Source organism: Tachypleus tridentatus, chromosome 4 (genome assembly GCF_004210375.1).
Source record: "Tachypleus tridentatus isolate NWPU-2018 chromosome 4, ASM421037v1, whole genome shotgun sequence".
Lineage (NCBI taxonomy): Eukaryota > Metazoa > Arthropoda > Merostomata > Xiphosura > Limulidae > Tachypleus > Tachypleus tridentatus.
In genome coordinates this window covers 26,676,700-26,698,840 of record NC_134828.1, presented here as the reverse complement: position 1 = coordinate 26,698,840, position 22,141 = coordinate 26,676,700, and the positions used below count along the sequence as shown (strand labels likewise).

The window sequence follows — 22,141 nt, the reverse complement described above, 5'->3', positions numbered from 1 at the left end:
AAAAAATAATGTGGCAGGAGAGATCTGATTTTTCCCAATATCTGTAATCGAACAAAATTGAAGGCTATAAAAATAATGTTTTTTTATGAGCAATGACAATTCTATAGTGAGTAATTTATGTTTTAATTCTGTATTTTTTTGAACAGGTGTCAGATAAAATAGAGAAGATGCCTATAGAAAATCACGCGTGTTACACTAGGGTAAATTCATGATTTTTAAACATATCAACCAGCATGGATGAATTTGTAATCTCATGTTGTGTAGTTAAAAATCCAGAAAGACTGTGATAGTTATAGGATATTATCTTCTTTTTTGTATGTTATTATTCAATGTTCTTTGGGTGCATTATTTAATGCATTCCTACCATTAGTATAAGAAAGGTAGGTTTAAGTGTCAACAAGAAGAAGAGATCCACATAAGTAATACATCTCTTATTTTTCATGGTGATTCATCAATTATTGTTACAAAAGTAATTAAAACATAAAAACAAGGATTGTTTTAGTAAAATAAATAATGATAATATAACAAAAATGTTCATGAGGGACGTATTTGAGCAACTCAGAGTAGCTTGTGGGTAACATAATTTGATGGTGTAATGTGAGCCCCACATTTTCAAAGTGATTTAAAAGTTATAATGTCATCAATAGTAGTTAAACACATTTCAAAGGACAATAAAAGAATACACTTTAAGTATAAATAGATGAATATTCTTACAAATTTTAAAGCTACTTAGGGCAAACAAATGTTTGCCGTTTTAGAAAGAAAAAAGGGCAATTTAAATGTATTTATTATTATTTTTTGGTGGTTAAAAGGTCAATCAAATTAATTAACTGTTTACAGTTAGGGTGGAGAAAATAAAAATTAAACTATAACGTTTTGCTAAGGAAAACATTTGAAATGTATTTAGAGGTTAAGTAAATGAAATTTAAGAATTTTTAGATAAAGAAAAGTATTTTTTAATCTTAACAAGAAAATGATGTTGGATTTGAATTAGTAAAAAAAAATACTGTATATTCATGGACAAATCCTTTTATAACTTATTAAAAACATTTCACTAAAAAACTTGTTTTTCTGTGTATAAAAGACCTCTAATGTGTACTGAAAGTCTACCAAAGCTTGTGAAGATGTGTGTGTGTGTATACTATATTAAAACTTAATAGTATCAAAACTATAGAAATTTTAAATGAGTACCAAGTGATCATGTGGTCAGTCAATTTAACCAAACCCACGTAAAGAGAGTTAAAACATATTGATAATACTTTATTTTTACAGGGGAATTGGATGGAAATACTTGTTATGTGTTAGTTTATTTTAAATATACTGATATTTTTACTTTAACTAGTGACTTGGATGAGAACACAGAGTACTTGTTTCGAGTACGTGCCATGACCTCTGCAGGGTTTGGACCATGGAGCAGGCTAGAGAGTGTCCATACCCCTGGTGATGTTCCTTCTGCTCCCACAAATGTACAAGCAATGGCAACTTCTGACCAGTCTGTAGAAGTCTGGTGGGATGAGGTTCCTTATTTTTTAGATATTCTGGGATATCGGGTAATTTTCTTTTTACCTTTTCCGTGTTTATATTCACTTTATTGTATTAAACTTGAGTCATTTGTTGAATAATAGCCTAATTAATCTCTTCTTTTTTTTCAGTTTTTTACTTGCATGTTTTTCAAGTAGAACTCATACACCCACGGCTCAACATTAATAATATTCTGCCCTCAACTAAAATCTACCCATATGCCTGTCTTTATCATTACACATGGACTGTTCTTGGTATAATAATAATGTTTTGCATATGTCCATTACTTTCATCCAAATCTGATCATTATTGACTGAGTTATAGAGCAAAAACAGTGTAAAAATTAGTCTCCATATGAACAGATAGATTTGTTTTATTTTTGTGGCCCTAATCCTCTTTAAAACTAATAACTTAACTTGGTTCACAGCCCAAATGTATACCAACTTTTGTCTATATCCATTTAGCTGTTATTGATAAACTTATTCACAAGTGCAAATGGTAATGGTTTATGCAATTGTTATATTTATGTATCTACAAATTGCAATTATTTCAGTTTCATGCAAATACCCAAGACAGCTTGTAAAACTGTTTTAGAAATAAGTGAAGTAATGTATGCTTTGTGAGTACAAATTGACTCGTATAATTCCCCAAACTTTAAATTATTTTTATCCTAATGTATGACACAGAATATAATCCATTAATAATTTTTAAAAAGAACGTGGGAATTATTTATAACTATGGCATATTACACTTGTTTTTTTAAAGCTCTTGACACACAGTTTCTTGTATTAATAATTAACCATTCAATTAATATACATTCCAGGTGCTCTATACCCAAACTGCTGGAGAAGATTTAGATCTTTGGAGATTAAAAGAAGTTCCTCTCACTTGGTCAGCAGAATTGACTGGACTTGACACCCATGGTCAGTATTCAATAAGAGTAGGAGCATTCACCCGTCAAGGCGTGGGACGACTCTCTGAGATAATAACTGTGAAGGTTACCCCTCAAGGTAAGTTGGGAAACAACGAGAGATAGAATCACTTTTAAATAACATTTGCAAAAATAGTACTTGAGGTATTGTTCTGTAATAGAATCCATGTTTAAAAGTATTTGTACTTTTAGAAGAGTATTTAATTCTGTAATTGTTAACACTTAGGTGTCACTGTGTATTATCTTAATTGTGTATTGTACAGCTTATTGTTAATATTTCTTAAAGTTACACATCTTGTAAAACGTATCAACATTGCTAATATTTAAAAATGACTTTTCCACAGAAAAACTAAATATTTAAAACAAAAGTATTAGTCAGTATTATAGAGCCAAACATTTAATCTTATTAGTCAGTTGTAAAATGATTCAAATTACGATTAATCCTTTCGCAACAGGTCAACATTCAGAAGCCATGTTATTGCATTTGTTGACTTGTATTCAAAATTTTATTGAACTACTATTTTATAAATTTGTGTCAATAACTTTGTAATCAAATCGTAGATTATAATTCGAACTTTAATATATGAGATAATTTCTTAATTTAAAAGTAAATATGAAGAGAACACACTTAAATATAGATTTTAATGAGTCATATGGTATGTTGAATGCAGCATTGTTTAAAATTAGGTGTTTATGATGTCAAAATGTTAAATCTATAATTTTATACACATTATGAACTCAGATTACTAATATCGACAAGCTAGAATATAAAATCAGAACCTTGTATCTTTTTATTTTGCTGAGATGTGGCTTATATACTGAATCAACTCTTATCATTTTTTGAAATGGTTCCTTGTATACTCTTACTACAGTATATGACATGTGAATAACCTATCAACAGTTTAATATGCCCCCAGAGTACAAAGGTTATAGCAAAAAGAGATAATTATTTGCTTTACTTCTTTATTTCTTGTTTTATATTTTAAGAAAAATAAGTTTAATAATATATTTTTAAACAGTAATAATCTATATACATATATAATATATAATAATTGAGGTATGACCATATATTACAAAATACTAGCCCACTAAAGCACAGTGAAGATTAAAGATCAGTTTTATATTACTGGTTATATGACCCGAGTGCACATGCACCACGTCAGTGCAAGCTATGTTATGTTATGTGGGCATGACAATATAATAAAAAAAAATTAAAAAGTATATATGTAAATATATATTGTTATGAGACTTTAGCTATTTAAATTAAACATTTCTATTTTTGTGTTATAAAATGTAGTCATTCTAGCTTGAAAAAAAAATTTATATTTATTTCCTAATTTTTTTGTGATAGTTACAAGGTTGATTAAATGACAGACCTCACATATAGTTAGGGTATTGAAAATAACATCAAATAAAAAGTTACTGAAAATTCGAAATGTATTTAGGAGGTCTTAGAGATTACACAAATACTATTTGAAATTTTTGAGATGAGAAATAGTTTTATTAATCATAACATTAAATCACTTTGAACTCAGACCAGTAATGAAACAGACTAGATATTTTCACAAACAAATCTTTAATAAAAATATTTCATTAAAAAATCTGATTTTCTGTATACAAAATACTTTTAATTTTTATTAAATGTCTACCAAATTTTGTGAAGATACACATGCTGTATCAAATGTTATATTACAAATGTGTAGATGAACTTCTGTGTATTATACCAAGCCCATTGTTGAAAGATTAAATCAATTAATGTTACAAAACTATCAATTTATTGAAATTAATGTTTTCCATTGTTCTAGCTGTTTAAGTAATCAAAACATTGCCTTTATTCTTTATCATTGTTATTTTACATTAATAAATTAAGCTGACTTACAGCCTTGAATTAATGTCATGACTCACAAAAATAATTGATTAATTGAACTTACTGTCTGTGATTATTACTATTTCTCAATTATTCCAACTAACTAGGTCATATGTGAGAATAACCAATTAACAAATTCCACTAGTCATCAAGCTCTAAACAAATATTATGTTGTTTACGTAACTTATTTTTTGTAGCTGTATTCGTTTTACATGTTTTCATGTTGTGTACATAGTTCACTTTCATCTGCAGATGTTCCCAACAATCTTCAAGCATATGGAATTACAACTCACAGTATGAAGTTGTCATGGCGACATCCTATTAAACTTAATCCAATAGGATACAAAGTAAGTAGATAAGTATGTATTTGTTGCTAATGTTCATGCACCTGTGTTGGATATAAATTGTTACTTGATTCAAATGTTATTGCATTTATGAAGTTCAGGTAGAGGAGTTTAATTACCAAGATCAGAAAAGTTGCAAATGCTTTTATATGGCATACTGTTTTCCAGTAATTTGATAGAAACCTTTAAATCTTCCAAAGCTTGATAAAACTCCTTTAATTTTAGAAAATGTTTTTATTTGGGAAAGGAAAGTTCTTTCATTAGTCATCATTGTAAAGCTGTTTTTCCCTGTATTCTAAACCATAGTTTTTTTGTTAGGAAGAATTTAAATGCTTGGCCTTATCAACATGTCTGGTTGAGGCATAAAATCTTTACTGTTAATAAAATATTCCAAAATCGTCCAGAACAGATATTAAAATTTGGAAGTAATTTAGCTCAGAAACTGGGAACATGCGTAAGTTCTATGAAGGGTAAGACAGGAAGATAATTTCTTACTCATTCACAAAGAGGTGATTGAGCATTGTCAACAAATAAATACTACAGTACATTAAAATTATAAGACTTCTCACAGTACTTGCTGAAAAACAACACACGCATCTTTTCAGTGTATACCATGTAATGTTTGTCTCAGCTACTGTCTACAAACATTCATATGCTTCCATGTATTGGTGATGGCTGTCACGCATACTGACTGTGAACATCAAGATTCTTCTGTGCACTGGTGATGGTTGTTATCTCACCTACTGTTTTTAATATCTATACTCTACCATGTACTAGTAATGGTTATCTCACCTACTGTCTATTAATATCCAGACTCTGCCATGTACTGGTAATGGTTGTTATCTCGCCTACTGTCTGCTAAAATCCAGACTCTACCATGTACTGGTAATGGTTGTTATCTCACCTACTGTCTGCTAATATCCAGACTCTACCATGTACTGGTAATGGTTGTTATCTCACCTACTGTCTGCTAAAATCCAGACTCTACCATGTACTGGTAATGGTTATCTCACCTACTGTCTGCTAATATCCAGACTCTACCATGTACCGGTAATGGTTGTTATCTCACCTACTGTCTGCTAAAATCCAGACTCTGCCATGTACTGGTAATGGTTGTTATCTCACCTACTGTCTGCTAAAATCCAGACTCTGCCATGTACTGGTAATGGTTGTTATCTCACCTACTGTCTGCTAAAATCCAGACTCTACCATGTACTGGTAATGGTTGTTATCTCACCTACTGTCTGCTAAAATCCAGACTCTACCATGTACTGGTAATGGTTGTTATCTCACCTACTGTCTGCTAAAATCCAGACTCTGCCATGTACTGGTAATGGTTGTTATCTCACCTACTGTCTGCTAAAATCCAGACTCTGCCATGTACTGGTAATGGTTGTTATCTCACCTACTGTCTGCTAAAATCCAGACTCTACCATGTACCGGTAATGGTTGTTATCTCACCTACTGTCTGCTAAAATCCAGACTCTGCCATGTACTGGTAATGGTTGTTATCTCACCTACTGTCTGCTAAAATCCAGACTCTACCATGTACTGGTAATGGTTGTTATCTCACCTACTGTCTGCTAAAATCCAGACTCTACCATGTACCGGTAATGGTTGTTATCTCACCTACTGTCTGCTAAAATCCAGACTCTACCATGTACTGGTAATGGTTGTTATCTCACCTACTGTCTGCTAAAATCCAGACTCTACCATGTACTGGTAATGGTTGTTATCTCACCTACTGTCTGCTAAAATCCAGACTCTGCCATGTACTGGTAATGGTTGTTATCTCACCTACTGTCTGCTAAAATCCAGACTCTACCATGTACCGGTAATGGTTGTTATCTCACCTACTGTCTGCTAAAATCCAGACTCTACCATGTACTGGTAATGGTTGTTATCTCACCTACTGTCTGCTAAAATCCAGACTCTGCCATGTACTGGTAATGGTTGTTATCTCACCTACTGTCTGCTAAAATCCAGACTCTACCATGTACTGGTAATGGTTGTTATCTCACCTACTGTCTGCTAAAATCCAGACTCTACCATGTACTGGTAATGGTTGTTATCTCACCTACTGTCTGCTAAAATCCAGACTCTACCATGTACTGGTAATGGTTGTTATCTCACCTACTGTCTGCTAAAATCCAGACTCTGCCATGTACTGGTGATGGTTGTTATCTCACCTACTGTCTGCTAATATCCAGACTCTGCCATGTACTGGTAATGGTTGTTATCTCACCTACTGTCTGCTAAAATCCAGACTCTACCATGTACTGGTAATGGTTATCTCACCTACTGTCTGCTAATATCCAGACTCTACCATGTACTGGTAATGGTTGTTATCTCACCTACTGTCTGCTAATATCCAGACTCTACCATGTACTGGTAATGGTTGTTATCTCACCTACTGTCTGCTAATATCCAGACTCTACCATGTACTGGTAATGGTTGTTATCTCACCTACTGTCTGCTAATATCCAGACTCTGCCATGTACTGGTAATGGTTGTTATCTCACCTACTGTCTGCTAAAATCCAGACTCTACCATGTACCGGTAATGGTTGTTATCTCACCTACTGTCTGCTAAAATCCAGACTCTACCATGTACCGGTAATGGTTGTTATCTCACCTACTGTCTGCTAATATCCAGACTCTACCATGTACCGGTAATGGTTGTTATCTCACCTACTGTCTGCTAAAATCCAGACTCTACCATGTACCGGTAATGGTTGTTATCTCACCTACTGTCTGCTAAAATCCAGACTCTACCATGTACTGGTAATGGTTGTTATCTCACCTACTGTCTGCTAAAATCCAGACTCTACCATGTACCGGTAATGGTTATCTCACCTACTGTCTGCTAAAATCCAGACTCTACCATGTACTGGTAATGGTTGTTATCTCACCTACTGTCTGCTAATATCCAGACTCTACCATGTACCGGTAATGGTTGTTATCTCACCTACTGTCTGCTAATATCCAGACTCTACCATGTACTGGTAATGGTTGTTATCTCACCTACTGTCTGCTAATATCCAGACTCTACCATGTACCGGTAATGGTTGTTATCTCACCTACTGTCTGCTAATATCCAGACTCTACCATGTACCGGTAATGGTTGTTATCTCACCTACTGTCTGCTAATATCCAGACTCTACCATGTACTGGTAATGGTTGTTATCTCACCTACTGTCTGCTAATATCCAAACTCTTCCATGTACTGGTAGTGGTTGTTATCTCACCTACTGTCTGCTAAAATCCAGACTCTACCATGTACCGGTAATGGTTATCTCACCTACTGTCTGCTAATATCCAAACTCTTCCATGTACTGGTAGTGGTTGTTATCTCACCTACTGTCTGCTAAAATCCAGACTCTACCATGTACTGGTAATGGTTGTTATCTCACCTACTGTCTGCTAATATCCAGACTCTACCATGTACTAGTAATGGTTGTTATCTCACCTACTGTCTGCTAATATCCAGACTCTGCCATGTACTGGTAATGGTTGTTATCTCACCTACTGTCTGCTAATATCCAGACTCTGCCATGTACTGGTAATGGTTGTTATCTCACCTACTGTCTGCTAATATCCAGACTCTGCCATGTACTGGTAATGGTTGTTATCTCACCTACTGTCTGCTAAAATCCAGACTCTACCATGTACTGGTAATGGTTGTTATCTCACCTACTGTCTGCTAAAATCCAGACTCTACCATGTACTAGTAATGGTTATCTCACCTACTGTCTGCTAAAATCTAGACTCTGCCATGTACTGGTAATGGTTATCTCACCTACTGTCTGCTAATATCCAGACTCTACCATGTACTGGTAATGGTTGTTATCTCACCTACTGTCTGCTAAAATCCAGACTCTACCATGTACTAGTAATGGTTATCTCACCTACTGTCTGCTAAAATCTAGACTCTGCCATGTACTGGTAATGGTTATCTCACCTACTGTCTGCTAATATCCAGACTCTACCATGTACTGGTAATGGTTGTTATCTCACCTACTGTCTGCTAATATCCAGACTCTACCATGTACTGGTAATGGTTGTTATCTCACCTACTGTCTGCTAATATCCAGACTCTACCATGTACCGGTAATGGTTATCTCACCTACTGTCTGCTAATATCCAGACTCTACCATGTACTGGTAATGGTTGTTATCTCACCTACTGTCTGCTAATATCCAGACTCTACCATGTACTGGTAATGGTTGTTATCTCACCTACTGTCTGCTAAAATCCAGACTCTACCATGTACTAGTAATGGTTATCTCACCTACTGTCTGCTAAAATCCAGACTCTACCATGTACTGGTAATGGTTGTTATCTCACCTACTGTCTGCTAATATCCAGACTCTACCATGTACTGGTAATGGTTGTTATCTCACTTACTGTCTGCTAAAATCCAGACTCTACCATGTACTAGTAATGGTTATCTCACCTACTGTCTGCTAAAATCCAGACTCTGCCATGTACTGGTAATGGTTGTTATCTCACCTACTGTCTGCTAAAATCCAGACTCTACCATGTACCGGTAATGGTTGTTATCTCACCTACTGTCTGCTAAAATCCAGACTCTACCATGTACTGGTAATGGTTGTTATCTCACCTACTGTCTGCTAAAATCCAGACTCTACCATGTACCGGTAATGGTTATCTCACCTACTGTCTGCTAAAATCCAGACTCTACCATGTACCGGTAATGGTTATCTCACCTACTGTCTGCTAAAATCCAGACTCTACCATGTACTGGTAATGGTTGTTATCTCACCTACTGTCTGCTAATATCCAGACTCTACCATGTACCGGTAATGGTTGTTATCTCACCTACTGTCTGCTAATATCCAGACTCTACCATGTACTGGTAATGGTTGTTATCTCACCTACTGTCTGCTAATATCCAGACTCTACCATGTACCGGTAATGGTTGTTATCTCACCTACTGTCTGCTAATATCCAGACTCTACCATGTACCGGTAATGGTTGTTATCTCACCTACTGTCTGCTAATATCCAGACTCTACCATGTACTGGTAATGGTTGTTATCTCACCTACTGTCTGCTAATATCCAAACTCTTCCATGTACTGGTAGTGGTTGTTATCTCACCTACTGTCTGCTAAAATCCAGACTCTACCATGTACCGGTAATAGTTATCTCACCTACTGTCTGCTAATATCCAAACTCTTCCATGTACTGGTAGTGGTTGTTATCTCACCTACTGTCTGCTAAAATCCAGACTCTACCATGTACTGGTAATGGTTGTTATCTCACCTACTGTCTGCTAATATCCAGACTCTACCATGTACTAGTAATGGTTGTTATCTCACCTACTGTCTGCTAATATCCAGACTCTGCCATGTACTGGTAATGGTTGTTATCTCACCTACTGTCTGCTAATATCCAGACTCTGCCATGTACTGGTAATGGTTGTTATCTCACCTACTGTCTGCTAATATCCAGACTCTGCCATGTACTGGTAATGGTTGTTATCTCACCTACTGTCTGCTAAAATCCAGACTCTACCATGTACTGGTAATGGTTGTTATCTCACCTACTGTCTGCTAAAATCCAGACTCTACCATGTACTAGTAATGGTTATCTCACCTACTGTCTGCTAAAATCTAGACTCTGCCATGTACTGGTAATGGTTATCTCACCTACTGTCTGCTAATATCCAGACTCTACCATGTACTGGTAATGGTTGTTATCTCACCTACTGTCTGCTAAAATCCAGACTCTACCATGTACTAGTAATGGTTATCTCACCTACTGTCTGCTAAAATCTAGACTCTGCCATGTACTGGTAATGGTTATCTCACCTACTGTCTGCTAATATCCAGACTCTACCATGTACTGGTAATGGTTGTTATCTCACCTACTGTCTGCTAATATCCAGACTCTACCATGTACTGGTAATGGTTGTTATCTCACCTACTGTCTGCTAATATCCAGACTCTACCATGTACCGGTAATGGTTATCTCACCTACTGTCTGCTAATATCCAGACTCTACCATGTACTGGTAATGGTTGTTATCTCACCTACTGTCTGCTAATATCCAGACTCTACCATGTACTGGTAATGGTTGTTATCTCACCTACTGTCTGCTAAAATCCAGACTCTACCATGTACTAGTAATGGTTATCTCACCTACTGTCTGCTAAAATCCAGACTCTACCATGTACTGGTAATGGTTGTTATCTCACCTACTGTCTGCTAATATCCAGACTCTACCATGTACTGGTAATGGTTGTTATCTCACCTACTGTCTGCTAAAATCCAGACTCTACCATGTACTAGTAATGGTTATCTCACCTACTGTCTGCTAAAATCCAGACTCTGCCATGTACTGGTAATGGTTGTTATCTCACCTACTGTCTGCTAAAATCCAGACTCTACCATGTACTAGTAATGGTTATCTCACCTACTGTCTGCTAAAATCCAGACTCTGCCATGTACTGGTAATGGTTGTTATCTCACCTACTGTCTGCTAAAATCCAGACTCTACCATGTACTAGTAATGGTTATCTCACCTACTGTCTGCTAATATCCAGACTCTACCATGTACTAGTAATGGTTATCTCACCTACTGTCTGCTAAAATCTAGACTCTGCCATGTACTGGTAATGGTTATCTCACCTACTGTCTGCTAAAATCCAGACTCTGCCATGTACCGGTAATGGTTATCTCACCTACTGTCTGCTAATATCCAAACTCTGCCATGTACTTGTAATGGTTGTTATCTCACCTACTGTCTGCTAAAATCCAGACTCTGCCATGTACCGGTAATGGTTATCTCACCTACTGTCTGCTAATATCCAGACTCTACCATGTACTGGTAATGGTTGTTATCTCACCTACTGTCTGCTAATATCCAGACTCTACCATGTACTGGTAATGGTTATCTCACCTACTGTCTGCTAAAATCCAGACTCTGCCATGTACCGGTAATGGTTATCTCACCTACTGTCTGCTAATATCCAGACTCTACCATGTACTGGTAATGGTTGTTATCTCACCTACTGTCTGCTAATATCCAGACTCTACCATGTACTGGTAATGGTTATCTCACCTACTGTCTGCTAAAATCCAGACTCTACCATGTACTGGTAATGGTTGTTATCTCACCTACTGTCTGCTAATATCCAGACTCTACCATGTACTGGTAATGGTTATCTCACCTACTGTCTGCTAAAATCCAGACTCTACCATGTACTGGTAATGGTTATCTCACCTACTGTCTGCTAATATCCAGACTCTACCATGTACTGGTAATGGTTGTTATCTCACCTACTGTCTGCTAATATCCAGACTCTACCATGTACTAGTAATGGTTGCCTCATCAATTGTTTGTAAACATTCAGATTCTTCATCTACTTGTAACAGGTGGGTCATTTTGATTTGACTTTTCACAAATAAAATTATGTAAAATTCCATGAAACAGTAGTGTGTTTAGCTGAATGAGCACATGGACCACCAACACAAGAAATTTACATATGAATCAACTAGAAAACTGATACTTTATATCCATATCTAATATATACTGACATCTTCATTGACATCAAAATTGCTAATATTGTCTTAATCAGTTTTTCATCAAATATGTCAAAGTTTTTCATTTGGTTGAGTAAGTAAACCTTTTATCATATTCAGTAATTCTGATATACATAAAACAAATAATCCACTAAATTATTACAGAAAATATATGCAGATGTAATCCAGTTTTATTTGGAGAACTTATTTAAACATTATTTATTGTATATTGTTAGACTATGGAAAATGCAAGTCAAAACTAACAAACAGATTGCCTCTAGGAACTGGGAAAATGGTTGCACGATGGCCATATTTTTCAATAAAAGGAATTCCAGAAAGAACTAATTCAGATTTGTCTAACCTCAAGAAATGCTGAAGATAACTGGTACAGATTTTTTTTGCCTCAGAATATGCAAGAGAGGACTAATTTTCAACCAAAAACATAGAGTTTTTCTGGATATTGTTATGATTTCTCAAATTAGCTCCCCAGGTTAAATGTATAAATAGGGCCTTCATGTAATTTGTTCAGTATGCTGGGTCACTGCTGATTCTTTTAACAATAACTTGATATTTATTGTATATTGTCACCAGCTGTTTATTTGCATGTATCTTTCCCTTTTATTGACCATTACATTCCTTAGTCAGTGAAGTAAACGTACTTTTTGTATCCTTTCTCTCTGCTACAATAGTAGTTGTTTATATAAACAATTGATGTTTCAATTTGTCACTATGTCTCTTGTTACATAACAATTCCTTGTTTTTTTGACTACCGCCTTTATGAAGCTTCTGTTATATGCTCGTTAATGTGCATATCCTTGCTGCAACTCGTGTATCTATGTCGTAAATAGGTAATTCAATTTTCTTTCCTGGAAATGCATGGCAGTAATTGGAACGATATTTATAGAAGCCATTACTGTGTTTGTTGTATTCCAGCTGTCTTGAAGAGCTCTAAATTGACCAAATTTCATCAATGACAGTGGATAAATATGGTGTGGTTAGAATATTATTATTACACACCTTTCATATTCTCAAAAATCTCTGAGGAACTAAATCAAGAATGTATTATTTAAAAATTTAATAATGTCTTATGATAAATATAATGGGATATTGAGACCCTCTAATGCCATTCAGTCATTTCTGCACCTGGTCAATTTTTGTAATTGTGTAAATTTAGGTAATGAACATCTGTCACTGGTTATTGTATTTTTTTGGGGAGTATCACACATTGATGCTTATTGTTATATGTTTGGATGAAGAAGAGATGTTGTTTGTATGTCAATGTTTCACACCCATACTTTCTGACTAGTCTCAGTCAAAATACCTTTTAGTCCCTTCTGTTGGAGGTACATAGGGTTTTAAGTGTTTGGATCTGATCTGACCCTGCCCGTGTCACTCCATGGGAGCCTTTATATTGTGTCTTACCTGTACTTTGAACAGGTACATCAGCTGGTATGTACATATTATATGTGTAAAGTGAAGTTGCTGAGCTATCTTGTTTCTTGAGAACGAACTTAAATGGGCAAACAGTCAGATAAATGGTTTTGATGTTGAGAGGCATTTCAGTTTTTACTTTGTCAAACCAGTACCAGACAAAAGTTACAAACCACTATTTTGACTTCATAGCAGTTTCTGAATACATAGCAAGAATACATTTGGTGAAATCAAAATTGGGACTTGTATTTTTGTTAAATGATGTCTACAATTGTCTACAGTATCTCCAGCCTTATGTTTACTTGTTTACTATCCCTATTTGTAGTTTTTAAATCGTTAATTTTTAATTTATCTTGCATCTCAAACCTTAAACTTGTTTGTTTAATTTTTTTTGCAACTGTATTTTCACTCTAAGTTAGCTATCTTGTTTCTGTGTTTTTTATATTTTACATCTGTTCCCTCCTTTTAAATTAATGATGTTTAATTGTTAACTTTCAGGAGAAAACTACTGTTGTTTCATGACTAACATTTTTTATTTAGATATCCTATGGTGCTCACAAAGAGTTTTTTGACAGCCAGGGACAACTACAAGAGCTTCACATCTCACCTATAGACATTTTTATTGAGGAACATCACAGAGAGTACACCATTGACGAACTTATGCCTTTCACAACCTATCAAGTCAATGTAACTGCTGTTCCTCCTGACCAACTGTATCGTCCACCAACAAGAATAGCTGTCACAACAGCTAGAGCTGGTGTGAAACTAAACTTCTATATATTTTTGTTTTCATTGATGTGTTGTTTAATACTGTCAAATTAGGCAGATGTTTATGAAGATGTCATGTAATTTTTTTATTTTTTTTTTTAGTTTGTATCTCATAACAGCTAGTCACATGTATCATGGGTGGGATTAGGGTTTCAATTCCCCAACCTTCTACAGAGTGCCATTCAATATGATATTATGCTTTTGATGTCAAATCAAATATAAATAATTCCTGTTACTATACACCTCTGAATTTCCAACAGTATCTATTCGAGTAGAAAAAATACCACATAATATATAGAGACGCTGGATGAAAAAAAAACTTTACACATACTTTTAGGAGGTTATAGAGATCATACGACTGGGATTTTCAAACTGTACAATAGACAAAAGTGTTTTTACTTTTCACATGAACATTATTTTGCACTTCAGCTTCTCAGAGTCTGAATCAGATTGATGTCACCATTACACAGACATTTATTTAGTATAAAAACTTTATTAACACATACAATTGTTTTGTTTCCAATGTAGTTGTACTGTTAACTAAAAGCTTGCCATATTTCATGAAGATATACTAAATAAAGTAACCATTACTTACCCAGCATTGCAAATTCAGTTGATAAAAACAAATGACTTTTGAGCTTATTATGACCCCCTCTCTAAGAGTTGAATTCTTAAATTTTTGGTTAAACTTACCCATAAAACGACTATAGGTAACACTGGGATGAATAAAATTATATGTGAAACTGATTCCTGATTAGCAGATATCACCAAATTTAATCTAAGGTAGTTTCATGTATATTCCTGTAACTATAATGATATAGTTCCAACCTAAATCAAAATCTAAATAATAATAAGGCTCGAGAAAGGTTCATTTCTTATTATTTTCTTACCCGAACTCTTAAGTTTTAATAAGAGAAAATATTAACACACTGATGTATGTTTTGGGAACACAGTAGCTGTACTTCCTCATATTTAAAAAAATGATCAACTAAGTTTACCTACTATTCATTCACAATAGACATAAATTTTAAAGTTACAATAGCATTGCAAAATTACTTTTCCAGTGTGACTTCTCTTGACATCTACTTGCAATTACCCTATAAGAGTAACTGACATCTACTTGCAGTTACCCTATTAGCATCACTAGCATCTGCTTACAATTACCCTGCTAAACTGACTACTCTGACATCTACTTGCCGTTACCCTTCTAGGTGTGACTACTCTGATATCAACGTACAGTTACCTTTCGAGGTATGACTACTCTGATATCTACTTACAGTTACCTTTCTATGTGTGACTATGACTTTTTTACAATATTAATCTTTTGTCTTTCAGCTCCAAGGCCTATGGTCAAGCCTGATCACCTTGGGGTTAATAATAACCAGGAAATTAAGGTGATATTACCCCAAGCCTCGGAGGAGTATGGTCTGATAAGTCACTACTACCTCATAGTTGTTACAGAAGAACAGGCTAGAGAGAATACTGACACATATACAGAGGATGAGGTGAAAAACCTAGATTTATGGTCATTATTTATCTAGATGTGAATAGATGTAAGCTAAGATGACCACAATGCAGAGTTCCAGATTGAGTTATGATTGATTTAAATTTATAAATAAAATATTACTTTTGTTCATGTTTTTATGAGGTGTCCAAGAAGGTATAGTGGTTCATTACATAGATATCAGGAAAACATTATTTTATTTTATTTTGTTAAAAGGAGCTCGTTAAAGTATAGTGGATCATTACCTATATCAGTGCTTCTCAACTGGGTAAATGGCTCATCCAGAGGTTAATAAGTATTAGCAATTATACAACAAATTCAAGAGCAAAAAAGTCATTATTATTTATTCTAGTCGTAGTTTGATGAATACAATTACTTGTTGTGTTGATTCTAGTTTAATTTCATTGTATATTTAAGTCATAATAAAGAATTCTGTATTATAATTTGGTACTTTCTGTCTTTTGTTTGAGCTGGTGTGAGTAAGCTGTTGTGAAACACTTACAAGGATGAATGGTATTGAAAAACTTTGAGAAGCACTGACTTAAATAAAGGATAATATTACTTAGTTTATATTATTTTGAGGAATATAACAAAGCATAACTTATTAGATACTTATTTTTTTTCCAAAATCTGTTTTTTTCACATAAAATTGTTTTAGTATTGTATGGATCTGTACCTCATTCATTTGGATATCTTTTTTCAACAGTCATCACAATTGCCCCAACATTCTCTTGTCCAGCTTGTTCTACGGAACAGGCCATTCAAAATGACCTGTTTGCTCCTTCGCTATCATTTCGTGAAGTTCTATATCTTTTGGAGATGTGGTCTTCTATGACTTCTCTAATACCCCTTAGTAGGGCTCATAAAGGGGTCCCTTTAGTGGGTATTAATTTCAATGTCCTTAAACTCTTTGCTGTTTGTTGGACTTTGAATAATTTTATTCCTATCTCCAGAGATTGGTTGGTCATGATTCACTTTTACAATTTAACAGAGGTAGCTTGTGTCAATCACCTAGGGGAGTAACTGGTTGAGAACCCTATGTTTTCACATCTTGAGGCTCACAGTTATCACATTCATTTGATGGCATGTCATGTATTGGATGATTTCAACCTATTTGCAGATTGTTTTTTGCAACCAGACTGAGTTTACCCAATGGGGAGTGGTTTTTTTATCTCTCTGTTTCTTGGTGGCTTTGCAGTTGGTGTTGTACTCCACATATTGATGCAGTTGCCACTTACCTGAGTCACCAGTTACTTCTATTTCCATCCTTGAGCTTTGGTTGTAGATACCTTTAGCCTGGATTGGTCAAACAAGCTCTTTTATGTTTATCCTCCTATCTGATTACTTTATCAAATAGTCTCCCACATTCATATTACTCTGTGTAAAGTCCTTTTGATTGCTACATACCGGCCTCACCTAACCATGATTTCCTTGTTTTTACTGCAGTTACAGATGTTTCCTCCCATATCTCTCCCTTTATTCCCTGACCTCAGTCATCAACCACAGTGCCCTCAGCTAGTACAGCGGTAAGTCTACAGATTTACAACGCTAAAATCAGGGGTTCAGTTCCCCTCGATGGGTTCAGCAGATGGCCCAATGTGGCTTTGCTATAAAAAAACAAATCAACCACAGTAGCAAGTTATGCATTCCACATATTATGTTTTACATCTTCATGCCTGGCTTTTGTCCAGTCCCTGGCAAGGAGATCCAGTTTTTTATGTCAGCTGGCATTTAACTTAGGTTATTCTCTTTGTCCTTTATCCCTGGCTATGCATCAGTGGAAATGGAATGTTCTTTACATGAGGACCCTGGCTCAGGGAATTCTGACTTCCTGTCTATTGGTTGCTAGAGTCTCAGAGTTTCTTTCATGGCCTTTTGAGAAGGGGTTTTTGGTCTCCTCAATATCTGGGCATCAGGCAGCCCTATCCCATACTTTCTATTTTTCTTTGTGCCAAAAGGTCTTTCTTTCCCCTGTCCTTACCCTTTTGATTAGTTCTTTCTGTATACATTGGTTGCCCTAACATCCAGTAATTCTGGAGAATGACATTAGTGTTTGCTTCCTTACTCCACCTCTGTTTGAGCCAATTGCCTTGTGTTTTATGTTTCACCTATCTCTTAAGGCATATTTCACTGTCATCTTGGCCAGCAGGAGTCATTGGTCAGATATGTTTTCCATCACTCACTAATGTACTTTGTACCACCCAACATATATTCTCCTTCATCTGGATTATTCTTTTCTTCCCAAGACCTCAGCAGCTCATGAGGGTAACTCCTCCTTTTCACTCATTTTCCTTCTTTTTGTTCCTGATCATGTTCTGGATAGACTTCTATGTCTGATGCATGCTCTTTGTTGTTGTATTGCCTGCACATCTTCATTCAGGGATTCCCATCCATTTATTCCCTAGCATCTCTTTTCCTCTTGGGATCTTTCTCCCTTTAACTTTACCAGTTGGGTTCATCATTTAATCCAGTTGGCTTATTTTTCTTTGTCCCATTCTCAACATATGTTATTTCATGTTATCTCCCATTAAATTTATCACATCACCTTTTCCCTTGCTTCTTGTCTCGGTCAACCTTTGAAGATTTTACAGTCAGACAAGTGAACAACCCTTCAGATATTCATTTTGCATTATCTCCATCACATTGAGGTTTCTGCATCTTCGAGTTATCACCTACCAACTATGGGTATACTTCAAACTTTGGTTAGGTTTTGACACTAGGTACGTATTTATTAGTGCTTTTTTTTCAGAGGCTCTTACTTTGAATTTCATCTATTGAATCCTGTTCTGTGGCAAGTAGTACCTGCACAGGTATTCTTTCTTTGCAGATTCATACTATATACTATGTTGACTTGCATACTCCTTTCATAGCTCTGAATGCTTATTATTGAGATATGGTTTCATGAGATCACTAGAAGGCCAATAATTTTGTGGTATATAGTTCATAAGTAGGCCTCTCTTGGACTGTACAACCCATGGACAGCATGGGTAAAGCAGAAGGGGATGTCTGTCTGGATGAGAAATAATAATTTCTCACAAGGTGTACATCTATTGATTATTGTCTTTAATTGTATACACTTTTGTACTTTATGCTAACAAGAGAGCCAGTACAAAAACTAAGTATTAAGTAAGCCTCCTTAAACACATTTCATAATCTAATTTAATAACATCTTCAAAAATTCTTACTTAGAATTTTCTTTTTTTCAGCTAATGAAAACAACTTTAGATCAACGTGAACCTTACATTACTGCTAAATTCTTAAGACGCAACATGCCCCAAAACTTTCTTCTAGGAGACGGGAAAGTCTATAATGGCTTCCTGAATCACCGCTTACAACATGGGCAGAAGTACAGGATATTTGTGAGAGCAGTAGTGGATACACCGTTAGAGGTAAGAAGAAAATAATACAGTGGATATTTAATAAAATAATGGGAGATAAACAGTTATAATGATGAAGAAAAGAATATTATAGATATTTAGTAATATAATGGTAGATATATCACTGGATCTAAAATGAAAATGTAATAGATATATAATAAAATAATGGTAGATATATCACTGGATCTAAAAGGAAAAGAATATAAGAGATATATAATAAAATAATGGTAGATACACCTCCACAGTTAAAATGGAAAGAATATTATAGATATTTAGTGAAATAATAGTAGATACACCATTAGAACTGAGAGGAAGAGAATATTGTCGGTATTTAGTAAATTAATGATAGATACACCACTGGAGCTATGAGGAAGAGAATATTGTAGGTATTTAGTAAATTAATGATAGATATGCCACTGGAGCTGTGAGGAAGAGAATATTGTAGATATTTAGTAAATTAATGATAGATATGCCACTGGAGCTGTGAGGAAGAGAATATTGTAGATATTTAATATCTGTACATATACCACTGTATGTTCATTATTAGAAAAGTGTAGATTTAACAGTTTTTCAGTTAGTAATGTATACACCACTGGAAGTTAGAAAAAACTTAGTATACCCTGTTGGAGGTAAAAAAAATCGTACTAGTATAAACTGCTTGAGGTAAGAAAACTTACTTGTAAATATTTACTCTAAAATGATATAAAAAGAAACCTATAAAACCTTTTGTATTGTACCACATTTAACAGAGAAATATTATTTAATAAATGCTAGAAAACGTATTTTGCTTCAGAGTTAAAATTAATGCTTTCATGAGATTTCCAGTTAAGGATAATGTAACATTATATTTCATAACACTAATTAACCAAGCCCAGAACTATGCAGTCATTTTGTTATCTAATCAAGTTTAAAAGAACCAACCAAGCTCTGAGAAACATGACTAAACTCAGTTTTTTTAAACTGTATTATCTCAAAGTATATTCTAAATTTCATTATATTCATCTTACTAGTTTTTAAGTGATCATTGTAGAGATAAACTTATCCCTCTATAAATAAGAATGGGTACTATATAATACAAAAATGTATGCAAACTGTTTTTTTTATATTCCAGAATCTCTATACCAGCAGTCCTCTGTCAGATGCTTTGAGTCTAGATATGAATGGTGGTCCTGGAGGTTCAGAAAATACTGAGACAACAGAAATTAATAAGAGTCATGATGATGAAGTTAATAAAGTTTACAGCAACCAACAATCTGGAATATTTTGGATCATTGGTCCAATAGTTGCATGTGTGTTGATCATAACTTGTGTCATTATTGTCTTTATTATGAAAAGGTATGACAGTAAGTCTTTTTGTTTAAGCAAAATATTCGTTTAATACAGTGTATACACCTAACTGTGCTCATTTGTGCATGCATAGAGATAGAACATTGGGACAAGTCTGGAGGACAGGAAGAATTTACTTATAATTATGTTGTTTAAACCTAATATAAAAATATAATGTTTAACATAATTATGCAGATATATACTAAGACAAATGGATACCAAGAACTTGATTAGTAGCAGGGTTTTGTCCTTAAGAGTGCTGATAATTTGATTGGTAGTAGGTTAGCTGTACAAGACAAAGCAATAACAGATGTGTGGTACCCTTAGATGTTGGAGACAATATATATGTACACACACGAACATGCTACACTGAAAGAACCAGTCTGGGAAAATTGGGTTGTCTGTTGAGTCTCCTTTATGGTAGGGTTGTAATTATTTCCCTCAAACAAGAAACCAAAGTTTCCAAACTCTGAAGAACATATAAGACATTAACCTGTTCATTGCAGTAGACGAAATAACTCGTCCAGGCCGATTGGTAACACAGTGCCACGGACGATTTAATTAGTTTTCAATAATACCTAACTTCAACACTAGATGTCAGCACCATACATACATTTGACCTACTTACAAATTGTTTCACTTGCGATCCAAAATGGCGTCACAAAAAATGTTACAAAATGAAGAAGCATTAGAGTTGTATTTTGAACTAGGTTCGGAGTTGCGGTAGCAGATGAAATACTCGGCAGTCAACAGGTTAAAATCTGACTTATTCTCAAACTTCTTGATAGGCAGGTGTGGCTGTCTGACTGATGTGACAGAAATCAGTGAATTTTCCACAAGGCTAGAGTTAGAGTGAACTCCAAATTAAACCACCATCATGCATGTTAGTATGCATGATTTCTGTCAGTACTACCACAGACTGCTTCAAACTTGCTTTTATAGTTTTTTTAAACTATCACAGTAACAGTTATATTCTTCTACAAGTTAAATGAACTTTTCTGAACTAAAATTATTGTTCAATTAAAACTTGAAAATGCACTTAAAAACCAATTCATTTAAAGTCAAAACTCGAATATCCTATATGAAGAGGTCTGTGTTTGGCCACCAGTGTAACAAACTGAAACAAAACACTGCTATAACCAGGGTCCAAACAAAAAACAGAATTATTAAACTTTAATAACAACAGAAATGCTAAATAAAACTTTTAAAAATTAGTTATTAAAGCTGTGCCTGGCCAGGACATTATACAAATGTTAGAAAACAACATCAGTATTACCCAGGACATTATACAAATGTTAGTAAACAACATCAGTATTACCCAGGACATTATACACATGTTAGTAAACAACATCAGTATTACCCAGGACATTATACACATGTTAGTAAACAATATCAGTATTACCCAGGACATTATACAAATGTTAGTAAACAACATCAGTATTACCCAGGACATTATACAAATGTTAGTAAACAACATCAGTATTACCCAGGACATTATACAAATGTTAGTAAACAACATCAGTAT

The 22,141-nt window shown here is 34.8% G+C and overlaps 1 protein-coding gene across 9 annotated transcripts in view; it reads left to right on the top strand.

Annotated features, from left to right (window-relative positions):
- The window catches only part of LOC143248730 (tyrosine-protein phosphatase Lar-like), a 242,986-nt gene that overhangs the window by 205,454 nt on the left and 15,391 nt on the right, over positions 1-22,141 (top strand). For all 9 annotated transcript variants that reach the window (XM_076497397.1, XM_076497396.1, XM_076497401.1 and 6 more), the window contains 7 exons: positions 1,343-1,550; positions 2,345-2,531; positions 4,572-4,666; positions 14,182-14,398; positions 15,745-15,914; positions 19,120-19,302; positions 20,402-20,625. In XM_076497397.1, coding sequence (XP_076353512.1) covers positions 1,343-1,550; positions 2,345-2,531; positions 4,572-4,666; positions 14,182-14,398; positions 15,745-15,914; positions 19,120-19,302; positions 20,402-20,625 — 1,284 coding nt within the window. The remainder of the gene's footprint in view (positions 1-1,342; positions 1,551-2,344; positions 2,532-4,571; positions 4,667-14,181; positions 14,399-15,744; positions 15,915-19,119; positions 19,303-20,401; positions 20,626-22,141) is intronic.